Genomic DNA, 17031 nt, shown 5'->3' with positions numbered 1-17031 from the left:
TGATGGGGATGATTCTCAGCTACTACCACATCAAGTTTTAGCTCCATATCTATAAAAACTGTCTGAGTTTTGACCACTTTTGTGTTGGCCTTAGATTGATCTGCTGTGGCGGCCATCTTGAATTAAGAGTTCATTTGATAAGATTTACCTACAGTCCACAACACACAAAAATCAGGATTGCTGGTACAAATTTGCAAGCAAATGTTTGCCACTTATTGATTTGTAATATCAGATTGTTTTATTTTTCTCAAAAAGAATGTTTTACTGTATATTTTTGTATCTTTTATTTTAATTTGTGTGTTTTTTTAATGTCCTATCTGTGCAGAAATATAAGGTTCATGGTTAACAGCACATCTGACTGTTAATTAACAACTAACCTTTGAAAAAAATTAATTTTTAACAAAAATGAGCTGAGCGATGAGCTATAATGTATGGATTACCAAAAGAGCCAGATGTATTTGACCATTAAATAGTAATAATAATAAAAGATTTTTTTCTAGACTGAAGTGTTGAAATAGTGCCGCGTTTACAGAACGAGCACAACCTGGAGTCATTTCCAAAGAGTCAGATTTATGAACACTGGGATCACGTTTCCTGAAACTCTGCTTCTTTCAGGATTTTTTGAGTTCAAATGAACTCCAAGAACAAGTTATCGGTCCACAGCAGCAGGACATTAATTCATTTCTTCATCATCAGTGTCATCATCAGTGACAGAAACATCGCTGTATCCAGACAGTTCATAGTGTCCTACACAGCATCTAAATGTGTATTTATTCCTAACAGAAAAACAAAATCTGGTAGTATTTGTATCTAATGAGGAAGTGTTTAAGTAAAGTTACATGAAACTACATGTTTCAACATAAGAACAGCTTGTGGAGAGCATTAACCTTTCGGGTTTACGAGGCCTTTCCTTCATAATGGTAAAAAAAAGAGGTTTGGACTGTTTCTACGGCAACCATCTACTGAGAAGGAAGTTGTGGCGAAAGGGCAAGTAAGTATGCAAATTCCCCGGCAGCTCCTCTGCTGTGACGTAAAGGGCGCGCATTGTCAATGTCCTGGGCCGTAAAAAAGGACGGCAGCGGGGGGCGGGGGGTGGACTGTCCCATACACAAAGAGCCCACAAAAACTCTGCCCCGAGTTCAAATACAAGCATCTCTACAGCTTATAAAAGAGAAGGAGAGGAAACTATTATTATTTTTACAGTTTACTCACAAAACATCCGGCAGGTCCAACCTGAGAGATAAGTCTTTATAGTTTTTGCCGATTACACATTTTCAGTGTTTAAATTCCCCCCTTTTTTGTAATTTTTAAATAGTTAGTCACATAAAAGTGACAGCTCAGATCCTTAAAAGTGAGATTCTGTGGAACAGTTATGAATGAATACTATCTTACCTGTTGTATATAGCTCTTTGATCGACCTCGGTTTGGAAAAATATTGTTCATTTCTGACCAGATTAATGGCTACTCTGAGCGGGGCCGAGGCCAAAGTGGATTACAGCTGCCCTTTTATAACTCTGATCTCAGAAATATTAAAATATATCCGTGTAAAAGCTAACTTTTAAATCTCGGCTGATATTTTGCATTACGTGATTCACACAGGACTCTCAGGTTAGTTCATCTAATGTATCTTGTTGGAAAATCAAACGCTTTGCTTCTAAAATGGTTTGATTTTCTTATTGTGGTTCATTTTCTGTCAGACATTTGTTTTTTTGTTTAATTTTTTAGGCACAAAGGATTGGAAATGTAAACAGCAGCAGCTAGCAGTATCATATTTCTGCCAGAAATGATGGCGATGTAGAGGTTTATAAAAGCACATATGCATGAACTGTTTTAAAATATTTTCAGACCGGAGTTGTTTTGGTCAGCTTGTTCATCTGTTCAGAATTAAACTCCATTTTGCCTCAAACTGAGGCTGCACAAAGAGCTACCTACAGCAGGTAACATACTAACTGGTTATCTTTATTCCACAGAACCCGACTTGAACAGACATATCGCTTTAAAAGAACAGCTTTCACCAGCTTCAGTTTGAGCAAATATATCAGAAAACCTGGTTTAAAAGCTTTGGAGGCGCAGCATTTTGGTTCCAAATGTTGATCAGGTGAGCAAGATAAGGCCCAAACTCCCTGAGAGGGGAGCTGTGGCGAGAGATGAAAGATACGCGGGGCCACACTGGGCCTTTTGTGTCGTTGCCTTTATTTGCATCACAGGGACCAGGAGGAGCAGCTCACAGCTGACATCAGTTTTAAACTTTATACTCAACTTTATTACCATGTCAGGAACAGAAACAGTCGGTTGTGTACAATGTGAACTGGCAGAGCTGCTGTTTCAGTTCAGTGGGACTGAGGTTGGGGAAAGTTTCATTTCAGTCAAGCTGCTGATGGGTCGGCTACATGAAGCTTTATTGTGAAAAACAGGCAGGCAGGCGGTGTGAAATACAATTATATTTGAGCCACAGAGGCTGTAAATCTGCTTTTCTTGAAAAATAATTAGAATTAGAGCTGTCATAAGAACATAAAAACACAAAAAGTACAACTACCTGTGTGCGATTAGTTTCATCAGATGGTATTTCTTTTTAATTATGACAGATCAAGACGACGCCACACATCCAGGTCAGGAATCCTGACTTCCTTCCTGCAGCAGCACATGAGCACTAAGTTTGTACAACATGGGACAAAGCCTAGAACCCCAGCGGGTTATTATTGTGTGGACTGAACAAAATTTTTAATCATTTAAGATCGCTGTTCAAAATCATGTTCTTTATAATTTATTTGCCATTCAAAATGAGCATTTCAGACCCAACAAACAAATGACTGTCCCAACCTGAGAAGATGCCTCACCAGCTTTGTTTTCGTTTAAAAAATAAAAACTTGTCATGAGTGGAATGGCTGTTTTCTTTTTTTTTTCTTGTTTTTTTTCTGCTGAACATTAGACTTCTAGCTCTGTGCTCCTGTGAATACTCTCAAAAAAATGAGAATAAAAATCTTCAGTTCAGCTGTAAAATTATGCCCATTCAGAACTAATGTCGCAACTAAATTATGAGGGAAAAAAAAGTAGGAGCTGACATCTTTACCAACACAAAAATTTGATCAGACTGTCGAAAATAATCACATGATTGATGCTTTCAGTTGTGTTTAAATGCTTTTCTTTGACAGCATCGACAGGAAACATTTCTTACGTGCACATCGACTCCAGGACATTATGGAGGAGTTTCGAACACATTTACAAACTACTGACACCTAAATAAACAAGGTACAGGCAGTACCACAGCCTGTCTACAATATCTGCAGCTTTACATATGATTGCAACAGTAAAATACAGGGAACTTGGAAAGCGTGACGTCACAGTTTGTCAAAACTGATCGGGTTTGTCTACATGAGCCGTTCTCCTGCTGGTACAAGGCCACTCCAATGTTTCTGAGGTATCAAGGCAAACAAATCAGTGTTAAGTCTACAGGAAAATGCAGCAAAACTAAAAGTCGTACCAGCAGCAAGGTACAGACAGATTCTGAAACCCTGAATAAAGTAAGAGACGCTGAAACTGAATCAGCCTCAAACGGTCAGAGATAATTATCACATCATCGCAGACATTACAGCGTCGAACGTAAACAGCTAAGCAGGCAAAAAGACTTTGGTGTAAAAAAAATAAAATAAAATACACCAAATTTGCCGTTTGTCAGTTTTGTTAGAAAACAATAAAAAAAAAGTAACTTTTTTAGCATAATGGACAGAACTAAAACTTGGAGAAGTTTATTGCATCTTGCTCTTTGCTTTTTGTTAACCTGAAAGTCAACTACTGAGGGAACAATACAAGGTGAAATAGCTTAAAGGGATAGTTCAGGTCATTTGAAGCGGGGTTCTGTGGGAAGTTTAGGAACAATTAATGTCTCAGCTGTTGTAGATAGCTCTATGAATAACTCTTTGAGTTTAATTCTGACGAGCTTAACAACTCGGGGTGGGAATCGTTAGGCACCTCACGGTTCAATTAACCAATTAAATTAAACTTTTCACCGAACCCCACTTCAAAAGACTTGAGCTGTCACTTCAATATGTCATTTAGATTCTGGTATCTTTCATGTAATGAGAGGATAACTGCACTGCGGATAGGCAGGATGAGTCGATGTCGTTTTACTCTAAATGAAAAGGTTTTCTCTGTCCTCTCGTCGTTTTGAAGTCAGTTTCCAACACATCTGGTTTCACTTCCAGCTCGGCTTCGCGGCTCTGCTGGACGTCAGCAAGTCTCTGCTCTGCACAGACTTTTCAGAAAAGCTGCTGGTCTTACGAATGTCCCGCGTTGCAGGTGGAGTCTCGCTACGGTAGGTGCTGCGGCTGGTGGCCTTCACGCTTTGGACCCGTCTCAGGTTTGTCGCCTGTGGCTTCTCCTCACTGGCGTGAGCAGTCGGGGATGCCCGACTCTGCCTGGTGGAGGTTTTTCTGCCGCGGACTGAAGGGCTACGGGACGGAGTGGAGGGGACGGACGGCGGTCCCAGCTCCTTTTTGCTTCTGGAAGACGAAGCCACGGTGTTACGGGCAAAGCTGGGGACATCCGAGGAGTTTTTTGAATTGTTAACGTGTAAACTGCTATTTTCAGAAGAAGCGCCACCCTGGTTCTGAGCTTGAGCCTGAGCGAGTGCTCTCATGGTGGAGCGGCACATCTTCTCCTCGGCCGCCGGCTTCGGGATGTTCCTCAGGGGTTTGGCGCTCGGTTTGTGGAGGGACGCTTTCCTCGGTGTCGAATCACGACCCCATCGAGAAATGCTGCCTGAGAGGCCGCCCCCCCTCTGGACTTTGGACTCATCGGGAGGTACGCTCGAGTGTCGAGGAGGTCTTGCTGTCTTCTCGGCCCTTCCTCTCGCTGGCGTACTCTGGTCACGGAGATGCCGGTGTGCTTCTCCACCATCTTGCCCCGAGGGTCTCTCCGCTCGCTTGCTGCTGCCCATCCTGGTGAGCTTGCTGATGGGCACGACTTTCCTCATGCCCTGGCTCTCGCTGCTGGTCAGCGTTCGCACTCCTCGACCTCCGCTGCTCTTTGTCGTTTTGCTGCTCTTGGAGTGCGCTGCCTTCCTGCCGTTTCTCGGAGCGGCCTTACCCTGTTTTCCTTCGGCCGTGTCGCAGCTCTCTGTGTCCCACTCCTCTGTGTTAAGAGACAGCGTCGTGGATGCTGCGTCCACACATTTGGGCGCTGGGAGCTCATTGGTTGAGACAGATTGGTCATTGGGGGACACGGACTCCAGGTTAGAGGACAAAGAGCTCGGATCTTGCTGGCTTTGGTGGTCTTTACTGCGGTCAGTTCTTAAACGAAGTCCTTCTTTTGTAAGAGGTGAGCTTTCAGCTTCGGAGTAATCCAAGGCGACAGAGCAGTCTGTTTCTGTGCAGTCTGGGATGTAAAACACTGGCTTCTTATTGGAAACAGAGGTATCTAGCGGGAGGGGGGTATCACAGGTTGTTGATGAAACTGTGCTGTAGTCTTCTTCTTCCTTCTCCCTCTCCGCGGAGACTCTAGTCTGTGTGGGAGAATCTGCTTTAACCTCCTGTTCTGCCTTTGGATCTGTTCTTTTTTCTAAAACCTTCTCATGTCGAAGATGCTCCTGATCCTTTTGAGGTGACTGCAGCTCACTTTCCAGTTCTGTCACCACCACATCACTACGATTGACAAAGTGCACATGATCACTGTTGTTGTTTGGACTAAGAAGGTTAAAGGCTTGAGGAGCTCGGACTAAAGTGTGTTTCTCCACACTAACATTCATGTTGCTGGGAATTGTTTGGTTGGGAAGATAGGAGGGCTTCTGAAAAACACAAAAGGACCGAGGCAGAACACTACTCTCTGAAACGGATGAGTAATTATTGTTGTCAAATGGATCCTCGTTATCGTTCAGCCCAGAGGAGGAGAACCTGGCCAGTGGGCTGACAGGTTCAGTTTCTGCGTGCGGAGATGTCACTTGTCTGTCGCAGCCGAGCTCGCGGCTGTCGTCCTGGCCTATAATCCACGGGGTTGTCCTCCGCTGGTAGGGGCGACTCGGCCGAGGTAGGCTGTAAAACTTAGAATAATCAGTGGGATTCTCCGAGCTTCCGAACAGCTCGAGGTATCCCTGAAGTTCACGATCCGCCACGGAAGTCACGGTGTGACGGTGGCGGCGAGCGCTGGCAGAGCGCCCGATCGGGCTGTGCGGACTCTGAGACCTCTTCTGGAAGAAGTCCAGGAGGCCCTCCTTGGTGAGCATCTGCACGTCGTTCTCGCTGCTGCTGCGACCAAAGACGCTGCTCTGGTCCTCGCCCGCCCACGCAAAACGCTTTTCCTCCAGTTCTCTTAACCGGCGCTGTCTGGCTGCTTCCTTCAGCTCACGGTCCGTGTTGTCCTGAGAGAAGCAGAGAGGTGGGAATATTTCAGACGATCCACTCAACTGCTCACCATCAAACGAAAAGTAACCATTTAATTGATTTTAAAACTTCCAAGTGATTGGAAAACTACATAATTTTGCCGACTTCCACGAGAACAGACAGGGCTAGTTTTACTTGCTTAGATATAAAAACAGCCCTCACCATTCCAAATGCCTAAATCCAAATATTTTGTTTCTTTCTGAAGCCTCATTTCGACTTATAAACCAACAGTGACTCGGTGACATGAGGCTCCATCTAAGGATGCTCCAATTTATGCTCTAGTGATGAGAACTGGCTGATTTTAAGCTTGACCAGTATGACCGGATAATCTGACAAAATCTAGTTTTCTTGTTAGCGACCATAGCTAAAAGTAGTATCTGACTGGGCTGCAACTATTCTTCTTATTCTTTCGGCTGTTCCCTTTTCAGGGGTCTCCAGAGCCAGTCCTCCTGCTCCATCTATCTCTGTCTTCTGCGTCTTTTGTCCTCACTCCGACTACCTCCATGTCCTCTCTAACTGCGCTGGACTATTTGAAACTCAAAATCGGGAGAAAAAAAGCAAATTTTCAACTGCATTTCAAATTTCAAGGGACAAGACTGTGAGCCTCTGAAAGTCAAGCAAGAAAATTGAGAACCCCGAAAACATTTTGAGCCGTTCTGGCGACTGTCGGAATGCAGCCCAGTAAGATACTGACTTAAGCAGCAATCAAAAATCTGATTTCTATCTGCCCGTCAGTGAATGCACAATTGCTAAGCAGCTAACTTGTGCTAGTAATTAATATGGGTTGTTTGAGTTGACTGAGGCCATCTGTAATATCTGCAAGATGTTTGAAATAAAGTCAGATAAAAAAACAAGAAGGGTAAGAGGACATTCAGACTGACCTTAACAGCTTTGTTGAATTTTATGCAGAAATCTTGAAAAATGCGGAAGCACTCATCCAACTTGAAGGTGTCCTTGTCTTCGCAAAAGAAATCTATGAGCGCGTTCCCCTCTTTACGCAGGTCCAGCCTGCGCCTCTTTAAATCCTGAAGTGTCTGTGCTGCGCTCTGAGAAACACAAAAGGGCATTTTCAAAAAAAAAATGTAATAGCTGTTTTATAGATGTCATTATCTGGAGCTGCTGAGTCAGCAGCTCCAGAGATGTACGGTGTCCTGGATCCAGCGTTCTGCATGTGTGTCTTATGGTGCGTTACATAAGTGCTGCTGCTTCACCTGCAGAAAGGGCTCCAGCTGCAGCACCAACTCCTGGTCTCCTTGAACCTTCTCCTCCAGGGATCTGATTCGGACGTATAAGGAGGAAAACTCCAGCTCAATGTTTTCCACTGAAACTCTACATGAAAACAGCAGAAAGGGCAGAAATGGTTAAAACGTGTCAACGGGCCACAGCGGCTGTAGCTCCTGAGTGTTTCTGCTGAGTTCATTCAGAGACAGGACTGCTGTAAGAGCCTGTAAGGAAGGAGGGAGGAGTAATCTTGGCTCTGTGGTGCAGTAGCTGCACTGACAACGCTCAGGCTTGACCTTGTGAAGCTCCCTGAGCCCGACAGTCACGCTGCGCTGCGTGCACGCAACTCTCGCAGCACTGCACTTAAGGCAGACGTCAGCTGAGGTAACGGAGCTCCACTCTGCTGTATGCATGAAGACATTACGCCGACATGGTCACATTTCTTTAAACCTGACTCTACGGACATCTGGGCAGATGATGGGGACGGATCTGCAGACACTGCTGTCAATGTTTAAGGAACTTATTTTAATCTCAGCTGCTGAGTCTTATAATTTGTACAGGAGGTCACTTAAACAGCGTTTCTATGACTTTCTGGTCTTAAAATCTATGAGTTTTACTGACTAAAATAACCTGTTTTTTAAATTGATTTTCAGACATTTTTGACACCAAAGTAGAAACATTTATTGTATTTGTACAGTAGACACAAACGATGGATATCAAGAAATCACTCCTCATAAAAAATAAAAAAATGTGACTTTATGGTCTTAATTACACAGTTCACACATTTTACAGAAGTAAAATCATGTGAAACCATGTTCTGATTTAGAATAAAACAAAATAAAGCAGCTTTTTCCTCAGGGTTAGGTTAGCTCACCAGTTTTCAGAGTATGCAACATATGGCAAATGTTTGCTTTTATAGTGCACATTTTTTAAGTGTTGAGAGATTCAAAAGGTATCTTACAATGTAAACATAAACTATTATTATAGATCTCCATTTTTAATCCCTTTATTTCAAAGAGCCATATTTTAGAAGTAAAGCTGAGATAAAATTATGAATGTTTTAAAACTTGCACAATACTCTATGTCCATATTTTATATAATTTATAATAAATCTGAGAAGCACTCTCCAGACTTTTTAAGTCTGAGCAGGAAGCCTGCTTGAACGACTTCTCCACGTTCTGAACTCATGTTAAAACTTTAGCCATGTAAAAACAGATCAGCATCTCTGGCTGACAGATCATTTCTTTCTTTCTCTCCACGCACTGGTAAACTCAACTATCTCAGATGGTTAAGGCTTCACTTTGAAGGATCAGCAGTGGTTATCTTCAAGCTGTCGGGGAGTTACACCAATAAATTCATCACCAGATACCAGCCGGCGCCTCGTTCCTGAGAACGACTAACAAAGCCAGAGAACACGAGAGTAGATGCTGTCACCACATTTACAGGAAAAGGTTTGATGCATTCTCTCTGCAGACTCAAACCTGGATGTGATCTGAGTAAACCAACACAGATTGAGGATCTTAAACTTTTTATACTGAATCTGAATGAGAGAACCTCAGTTTACCTGGCTGCACTCTGCACGTGCTGCAGTTTGTCTGGAAACTTGAGCAGCATCTCGTCCTTCTTCTTTGCCTCCTGTGTGGAGAAAACAGGAAACAGTTTACATGAATTACTGTTCACTGCTGCAGAGTGTAAAGTGGCATGCATGCAGTCAGTTTTTCTTTAGCTGTGTAACTGTTTGGCCAGCTAGTTTTGTCTCTTTGCTGCTTCCTGTCGCCATGCTGTCCACACGCTGCCCAGTCACCACAAGGGTTGGACACACAGTTTTCTGGAGATTTCTTCTACTTCACGTCCTTTACAATGGCTGCACACAGAGCTAAACTAAAACTGTGCATTTTACTTTTAGTTACTTTTAGCTCAACGAAGGAAAACAGAAAATCTGATAGCAAACCTAAAAAACTGAATGCTATTTTAACTATTCAACTATCTAAATGTTCAGCTCAGTCGGGAATAGTGTGATGTAATGTTTGGTTTTTGTAACTTTTATACTTTTTGAAATATTTAACTTAATGTACAAAAATGTTCCCCACAGAAATACATTCAGATCCCTTCAATCCCTTCAAAATATTGTTCTCTTTGTGATCTGCTTCAACATATCTGCTCTAACTTGGCTTTCTTATGCTCATTTAGCTTTTAGCTACTGTTTTGCTCATTTTAGTTTTATCTACAAATGTGCTAATTTTATCGCTTTGCTACAGTTTTGCAAATTTTGGCTTTTAGCTGCTGTTCTGCTGGTTTTAGCTTTTCACTGTTCTGCTCTATTTAGCTTGTGTTCTAATTGTTTTGTTTTTATTTTACCAAATCAGATTTAGTTTCTTCAACAAATTACAGCAAAGTCATTCAATGCATAAAATGCTAATTCTTCTAGTTCTCATAACATTTAACTAAATCTGGACATTTGTCTTAATTCTGTAACAGTAACTGCTGAAGCGTTATCGTCTCTGAAGCCACATTTATCTGTTGGAGTACTTAAAATGGGCAAACATAATGATCAGTATACGGTGTAAAGCTTCACAGACCATGGCCACAAAATGCAGCAGGTTCATTCCAGGCTTGTTGGCCTTTGTGTCAGCCAGCGAGAGGAGAGACGACAGTTTGAACCCCACAGCGTTTCCTGCGTAGCCGCCCTGGAAACAGAAGCACATTTAACTGAGGCCGAAATGATCGATTTCCCTGAAAGACACCAAGATGTTAATGGAGAAGGCTAAAGATAGACAACTTATTGTTTTTACAGTAAACTCACCACTTGAACCTGACTAAACTGTGAAAATTACTTGCAACAGTAACCTGTGGTTTGATTTTTAGGGATTTTATTCTGAAATGAAAATGAAAGGGCTTGAGACAAAATAACTCAACTCATCTTACTTCTGTAACTTTTCAAAGTGATAAACAAAACAGGCATGACAATGAAAAACAAATGAAAAAAACAAATCAACAGAACTTCTGTTCTGCAGCTGAAGACGCTGGTTTATAAACGCTCCTCGTGCAGTTTAAAGCTTGGAACTTCAAACTCTCCTGCTCTGAAGTGATAAAAGCTGCCTGGATGGGAAGCTAAACGTCTTCAAATACAGAACAGAAGTCTAGTTTTTAGTTTTTTAAAACATTTTGGATTTGCCTGAAAACTAACTCTGCCTCCCGTTCCAGGTGTAGAAATTCTGGGAACCACTAAAAAACCCAAATCTAATATTTATTAGGCCCCATCTAATCTGGTGTTTAAAGTTACGAATGATATTTTGAAATCTTACAGCGTTCATGATGTTTCCCGCCTGCAGCACCAGATGAAGGATGGCGTGAAGCTCCTCACAGCTCATCAGCTCTACAGGAAGAGATAATATGAACTCAAATAATGACCACACAGAAAGTTAATTACTACAGATTATATATAAACAATTAGCACTACCACAATGAAAACCTGTCAGGACTAATAGAGGCCCATGTTCAGATTCATCAGTAGTTAAATGCAATTTTCACTTTCATCTTGTTTTTAGTACAAACATTACGAGAAAAAGCTTGAATTAACTCGTATCATAAAAAGTTTTAAATGACCGTCTGATTAACAACAGCGAAAAATAGATACAGGATGAGTTCAGATTTAAAGAACAGAACATCAACAAAGCATTAAGAAGTAAAAACTGTGTGGTTCAATGGAAATGCCACACTGGTTCTGCAGGAAAAGACTAAAAATAAGCTAAACTTTCTTGGTCATCCGTTAAATTCTCATAACATATGGATTAAAGCGACCAGATCTCAAACAGAAAGCAACATTTGACCAGAACAATGTGGGACATGTAATGGATGCTGAAAGAAATACTCTAAAAATGAATATAATGACAAATTCAAATTCACATGCTTTGATAAAGCACGTGTTACGGATCAGGTCATTACATTTATAATACTTTAATATATTTTATTGAAAAGCAGCTTTCCTGACTGTCACCTGATTGGACTTATGTATTCCTTTATTAAAGGCACATTCCTTTTCTTGATGATGAATTAAAAGCTGACATGAATAGTAAACTTTCGACAGGGCTTATTGAGGCAGACGTCCTGCTTAGAAAAAAAAAACCTGCAATCAGTCACTCAGTTACTTAAACACCACAAATGGGACTCCTTGCTTCATTCTGGTCCCCACGTGACTCCGGCTTGTGTAACACGTTCCTGGGTTTTGTTAACCGCCTCTGACAGCTCAGATTTCTGGGTCACCTGTCCGTCTGTGTGTGCACAGCAGAGCCGGCGCGTCATCACCTTTAGTCGCGGCGCGGATGATGTCGATCTCGTGGCCCATCGCAGCACAGAAAGGCAGGAACTCCTCGCGGAGGACCATGGCCTCGATCCGAACCTCGAACCTGTCAGACGGATCAGAGACGGCTTTAATATATCATGAGAAGGAGCCGCGCTGATTTAAAGTGATAGTTCAGATGTTCTGAATAGATTCAGTGGAAAATTTATGAACAATGATCATCTTACCTGTTGCAGATAGCTCTATGACTGACCTCAATATGGAGGAAAATAGTTTAAATCAATGTTTAATTTAAAGTCATCTATTTATCTATCTATCTAGAATCCTATGGTTATTTGGAAGCACAAATAGTGACAGCAGCAGAAACTGACGACAGTGTAAAGGTTTATAAAATGTTTCCATAAATTGTTATGAAATCTTTTGAGACTGAATTTGTTTTAAGGAGGCAGTAGTCCACATTGGTCTTGACACTGGATGTCAATCTCATCATGATTAAACTCAGTTTCTCCAAACTGAGGTCCTTCAAAGACCTATCTACAAGTAAGATATTACTTGTTCATAACTTTTCCACAGAACCACACATCAAAAGAGCTGAACTTTTACTTTAACATTTAGGTTTGGGTCGTTCTTTCACACATTACCATCATTATCAACAGGGAAACAGAAGGGAAAGCTTATTTTGTTTTATTTACAGAAAGAGCTACATCCTTTCAGCTTCCTAGAAACCTTTTTTCAACATGTTTTTCACCAATATTCAAATTATAGGATGTTCTGTTAATGATTGACCTTTGTTTGTTTCATTTTAGGGGACTTGTGTACTTTAGTCCACTCAATCTGCATTTTTCCTCCATAAAAGCCCCTTTGTGTTCTTTGTATCCCCTGAATTATGCGTCACGTGCTGTTGGAGGAAACGTGTGTTTCAAAATCTAACCAATCTTTTCACAAAATGCAAAAACAAGCCTAAAGCATGTAATATTCACATACAAACACGTATGCATCAGCAGAGAATTACCAGCTTGTTGGAAATTCCCCACAAAATGATGCAATTTTGCAGAACATTTCAGTGTAAACCCTTTATTATCCTCTCACTGTCAAACTGCTGACTTCAGACGCCTCTTTGATGGAAACTGTGTGGCATCGCCATCAAAACCAACCTACCGTGGAACCTGGATTAGGAGGTACATAAAGGAGTCGACCAGTGTCAGCTTGTCTGGATCTCCTTTAAACACTTGCAGTTTCTTGATCTGCAGTGAAAATAAAGAGGAGGAAGTTCAGCACGTAAACTGCCTTTGAGAGATCGCTTCACCATTCATACTTTCGTACAAAGCGTCCAGACGGAGAAACAAACAGACCTCCTCCGAATCAGGCAGGAGCTTCAGCAGGTCTTTGAGAAGCTCGGCTCCGTAAATCTTTCCCTCCCCTCGTCGTATGTCTTCGACAATGGTGCGGTTGGACCTGACAGACAGAAAAGGTTGTTTCACTCAGGTTAAAGGTTAAGTCGCACAGGTGCATTGTGGGAGAGCTAAGCTCTTCCTGTGCTTACAAAAGGCACCAAAATAAACCTAATCTGGCTGGCTGGTATTAACAATATGGTTTTCAGGTAGTTTATAAATACTGTCAATGAGGATTTATCCAGTTTTTACAAGTGCTGTTGTAAACTGAGCTCAACTCTAACTCTCTTCTGAGTATGTGATTGTTTACCTAAGCTTTTTTTTCTCTCAGTCATTTGTTGTCATGTTTGAATCATCTTTTTATGACATTTCTGTTTGTCATCATGTAACACAAACCCACTTACAACGCTGCAACAACAGAATGCACGAGGAAGTTTAGCCCTGAAATCTAGTTTAGTCTGTATTCTACATTTGCTCGACTCTTAAATCAGTAATTCACTGTAACCCACCTTGAAAGAGCAGGGATCATGTAACCCTTCCATGAGTGTGTGTGTGTCTATAAAATGAGTTATTAAAGCTGTTGTTTAATCTGTCTCAAAGCAACCAGAAGCTCTTCAGGAATCGTACTTCATATAATCCATCAGACAGAGCAGTATTATAGAGTGGCTGCTATGAAATTTTAAAAAACCCAAAAATAAACACAGCCTGCAGAGAGGTCAGACTCTGTCTTGACTCTGAACAGTATGGTTCAGTCAAATATCATTAAAATAGAGTGGAGAGCCATGCAAATCCTCTGTCTCTCAGCACCGAATCTGGTTGTGTTCTCTGAGATTTCAAATTAAATTTTTATTAAACTATACTGACACCGGACACAGATCCTGACCCTGATCACGTCAGCTGCTTTTTTTTTTTCAGCTCAGACACTCACTAAAAAGCAAACTGAAACTGAGAATGTGTTTAGATTCACCATCATAGTCGTTTCCCTGAGGCACAAAACAAACAGCTGAAGAGTGACATCATTTCCTGTTCAAGACTGGCAGCAAATCATTTGCATTACACGTCAACTTCACATACATAATATAAACATTACATAAGACAAAAATCAGGTCATGTGCAGGTTATGTTAAAGTTTTAGAGGTTTGAACCTTGACCTGTCACCATCACTGGGTTTACTTACATTTCTCCCTCAGCTATATGAGAAACACACTGAATATGTGTGGAGGAACATGAAGAATGCAGATGACAGAAAACAATTATAAAAATATGATGCATTATAAATATGTAATGTTTACTCACAATATTTTAGTTTTTATTTATACATAATTATAAATTCTGTTTGATTATGGAAAGAAGAAGCTTCACTCAAATAAGTACAGATACACTTCCATTCGTCCGTCCGTATGTCCATCCATCCATCCATCCATCCATCCATCCATCCATCCATCCATCCACCCAGTGCCTGATGAAAACACGTGCACAGGAAGAACAAACACAGTCCACACAGAAAGATCCCAGCTGATAAATTAGCAAAAGTGTACCTGAAAGCTAAAGGCAGGAAACAATAGCTAGAGACTAAAAAGAAGCAAAAATGTAGCTAAAAGTAAACAACATATCTGCTCTCCACTTAGAGTATCTAAAAGCCAAAAAGAAAATAAGACAAAAACAGAGCAAGTTTTCTGAAATAAATTTCTGAGAACATTGTCTTTGAAGGAACTGAAGCGTTTCAATGTATTTGTATGGGAACATTTTTTTGTAAATAAAGTTAAGTAATTCAAAAAGTATAAAAGTTAGAAATACTAAAAGTCATAGCACACTATCTCAAATCAAGCCAAATGTTTTAATATATGAATGGTTAAAACAACACAAAGTGTGTGGAAGTAGTTTGATAGAAAAATAAATGGAGGAAGCTATAAACAAGAAAGCAATCGTGTGCATTCACACATTAAAACAGATTAATAAAAGCGCACCCGCTTAAAAGATTTTATCTGCATCTCACGCAAACAAATCTCAAAATTACAACAAAAAGCCTGAAATGAACCTTGTGTGTAACTGACGTAAAATCAGCCTTATCTTCAAGACTTTAGCAGTCAGATTATGGCCACTCAAGCTGAACACCGTGTCTGATTCCTGCTCGGTGAGTCACTTACTTCTTAAACTGCTTGAGGAAAATGCCCACATTCATCCCCCTCTTTGAGTCAAGGATGCTGACCTGAAAGAAAAAGAGGGAACGACTCAGGCATGATTTTCTAAAGTTGCAATTAAAGACTAAAACGCACGCGTTCACACCCTTTATTTGCAGCAATAGTCCCCTGTTGATGTTGATACACACCCCCATCACCACCAGGACTCTGAAACTCCCCTGAACCACGTGAGATGTTTACATGTTCCTTGTGAACAATGTTTGTGCTGGCCTCCTCAAACAGGTGACTTTGCATCACCCACATCTTCAAAAAGGCCTAATTACATCTTTGACACGGCAGAAACCGCTGTGGGTTAGACTAATGACTAATGAGTGCAGGTGTGGCAACATTGGGTTCAGTGAAGACACGCTATATAATTAACTGCACACATGCACAGATGCTCTGCGTGTAACGCTGAACTAAAATGAGACAAAAAGTCCACAGTTTAAACATGATTATCTAACCATGGGAGTGTTGAAACAACATGCATCATGTCAATTTTTAATTTATTTTTTCACTTTTGATCTGTCAGAAAATGCTGACAGAACACAAGTGAAATATACACTAAGCACTAACAGATCATGCAATCCCTTTCTTTAAAACTCTGGCATGTAAGGCAGTGGGCGATATGCATTTTAGGCCTTTTATTTAAATTTTTACATCTGATTAAAAGTTTGTATTTGGTTTTAGGGGAAATAGTCACAATTTCTCTGTAAAAAAGCAGATAAAACACAGTTTAGTTCTGCGTGCGTCACTCCACTCCCTCATCATACGTTACCTAACCAACTTCTCAGTTTTTTCCTACAGCGTTAAATGTGACATGCGAGTTGACTTTTACAAAACCTCATATAAGTATTCCTTCATGCATCACACGCTTCTTCCCGGGAGTACAAAACGATGCGAGCTTGTCCTCAATTTATTCCTGAAAAAAAAAGGCTGTAACAAAGCATCATTACCAAACACGTTTCTGCAGGGATCACTTCATCCTGAAGAAGTAGTTAGGAAACTTATGTCCTGCAACCTTTTACTATTAATATTCTCTTTCTATCTGTGATGTATTTTGGACTTGAGGTGACCAGGATGTCTTGCACACGTTGGGGAAAATTAAAAAGTTGACTTCACATCTCCACTACTGAGCAACAATTTCAATAAAAATATTGTATAATTTAGAAAAAAAGTCTCTATTAACTCTTTTGATCTTGTTTTATTGAGTTGGAAAGTTCTAACTGAGTAAGACCCCAAATAACTATTTCAGATTTAAAAGAAAGGATGATTACTAAATCTTCCAGGGTGTCAATCCTAAAGTTTCATGAGAGACTCACCTCGCCCTTGCTGCTGTCCTTAAAAGAGCGTGATCTTGCCACCCGAGCTGAGGTTCCAGTTGTTGCCCCGCGTAAACCTGTTGCCGTCTCCTCCTGCTGCCCGAAGAGCTCCTCCACGGAGCGGACGTCGATCTGGTACTGCTGCTGCCGCACCGCCATCGTCCAGATGTTGGGCTTCCCGCGTACCTTCTCCTCCGGGATGGGCTTCCAAAAGAAGCTGCGCACGCGGCGCTTCTTCCTCCC

The 17031-nt window shown here is 41.1% G+C and overlaps 1 protein-coding gene across 1 annotated transcript; it reads right to left on the bottom strand.

The window, feature by feature from the left end:
- Positions 1–2216: 2216 nt before the first annotated feature.
- Positions 2217–17031, bottom strand: fhdc1 (FH2 domain containing 1; the record flags this gene model as incomplete). Its single annotated transcript, XM_025004323.2, is given in 11 exon segments — positions 2217–6352; positions 7256–7420; positions 7586–7703; positions 9160–9230; positions 10175–10282; positions 10901–10971; positions 11901–12001; positions 13054–13139; positions 13248–13350; positions 15434–15495; positions 16789–17031. Coding segments are annotated over 11 exon segments (3288 nt in total), but the record flags the coding sequence as incomplete, so codon positions are not given.

This window comes from Kryptolebias marmoratus, linkage group LG3 (assembly GCF_001649575.2).
Source record: "Kryptolebias marmoratus isolate JLee-2015 linkage group LG3, ASM164957v2, whole genome shotgun sequence".
NCBI lineage: Eukaryota > Metazoa > Chordata > Actinopteri > Cyprinodontiformes > Rivulidae > Kryptolebias > Kryptolebias marmoratus.
This window is presented reverse-complemented; position numbering and strand designations above follow the sequence as displayed.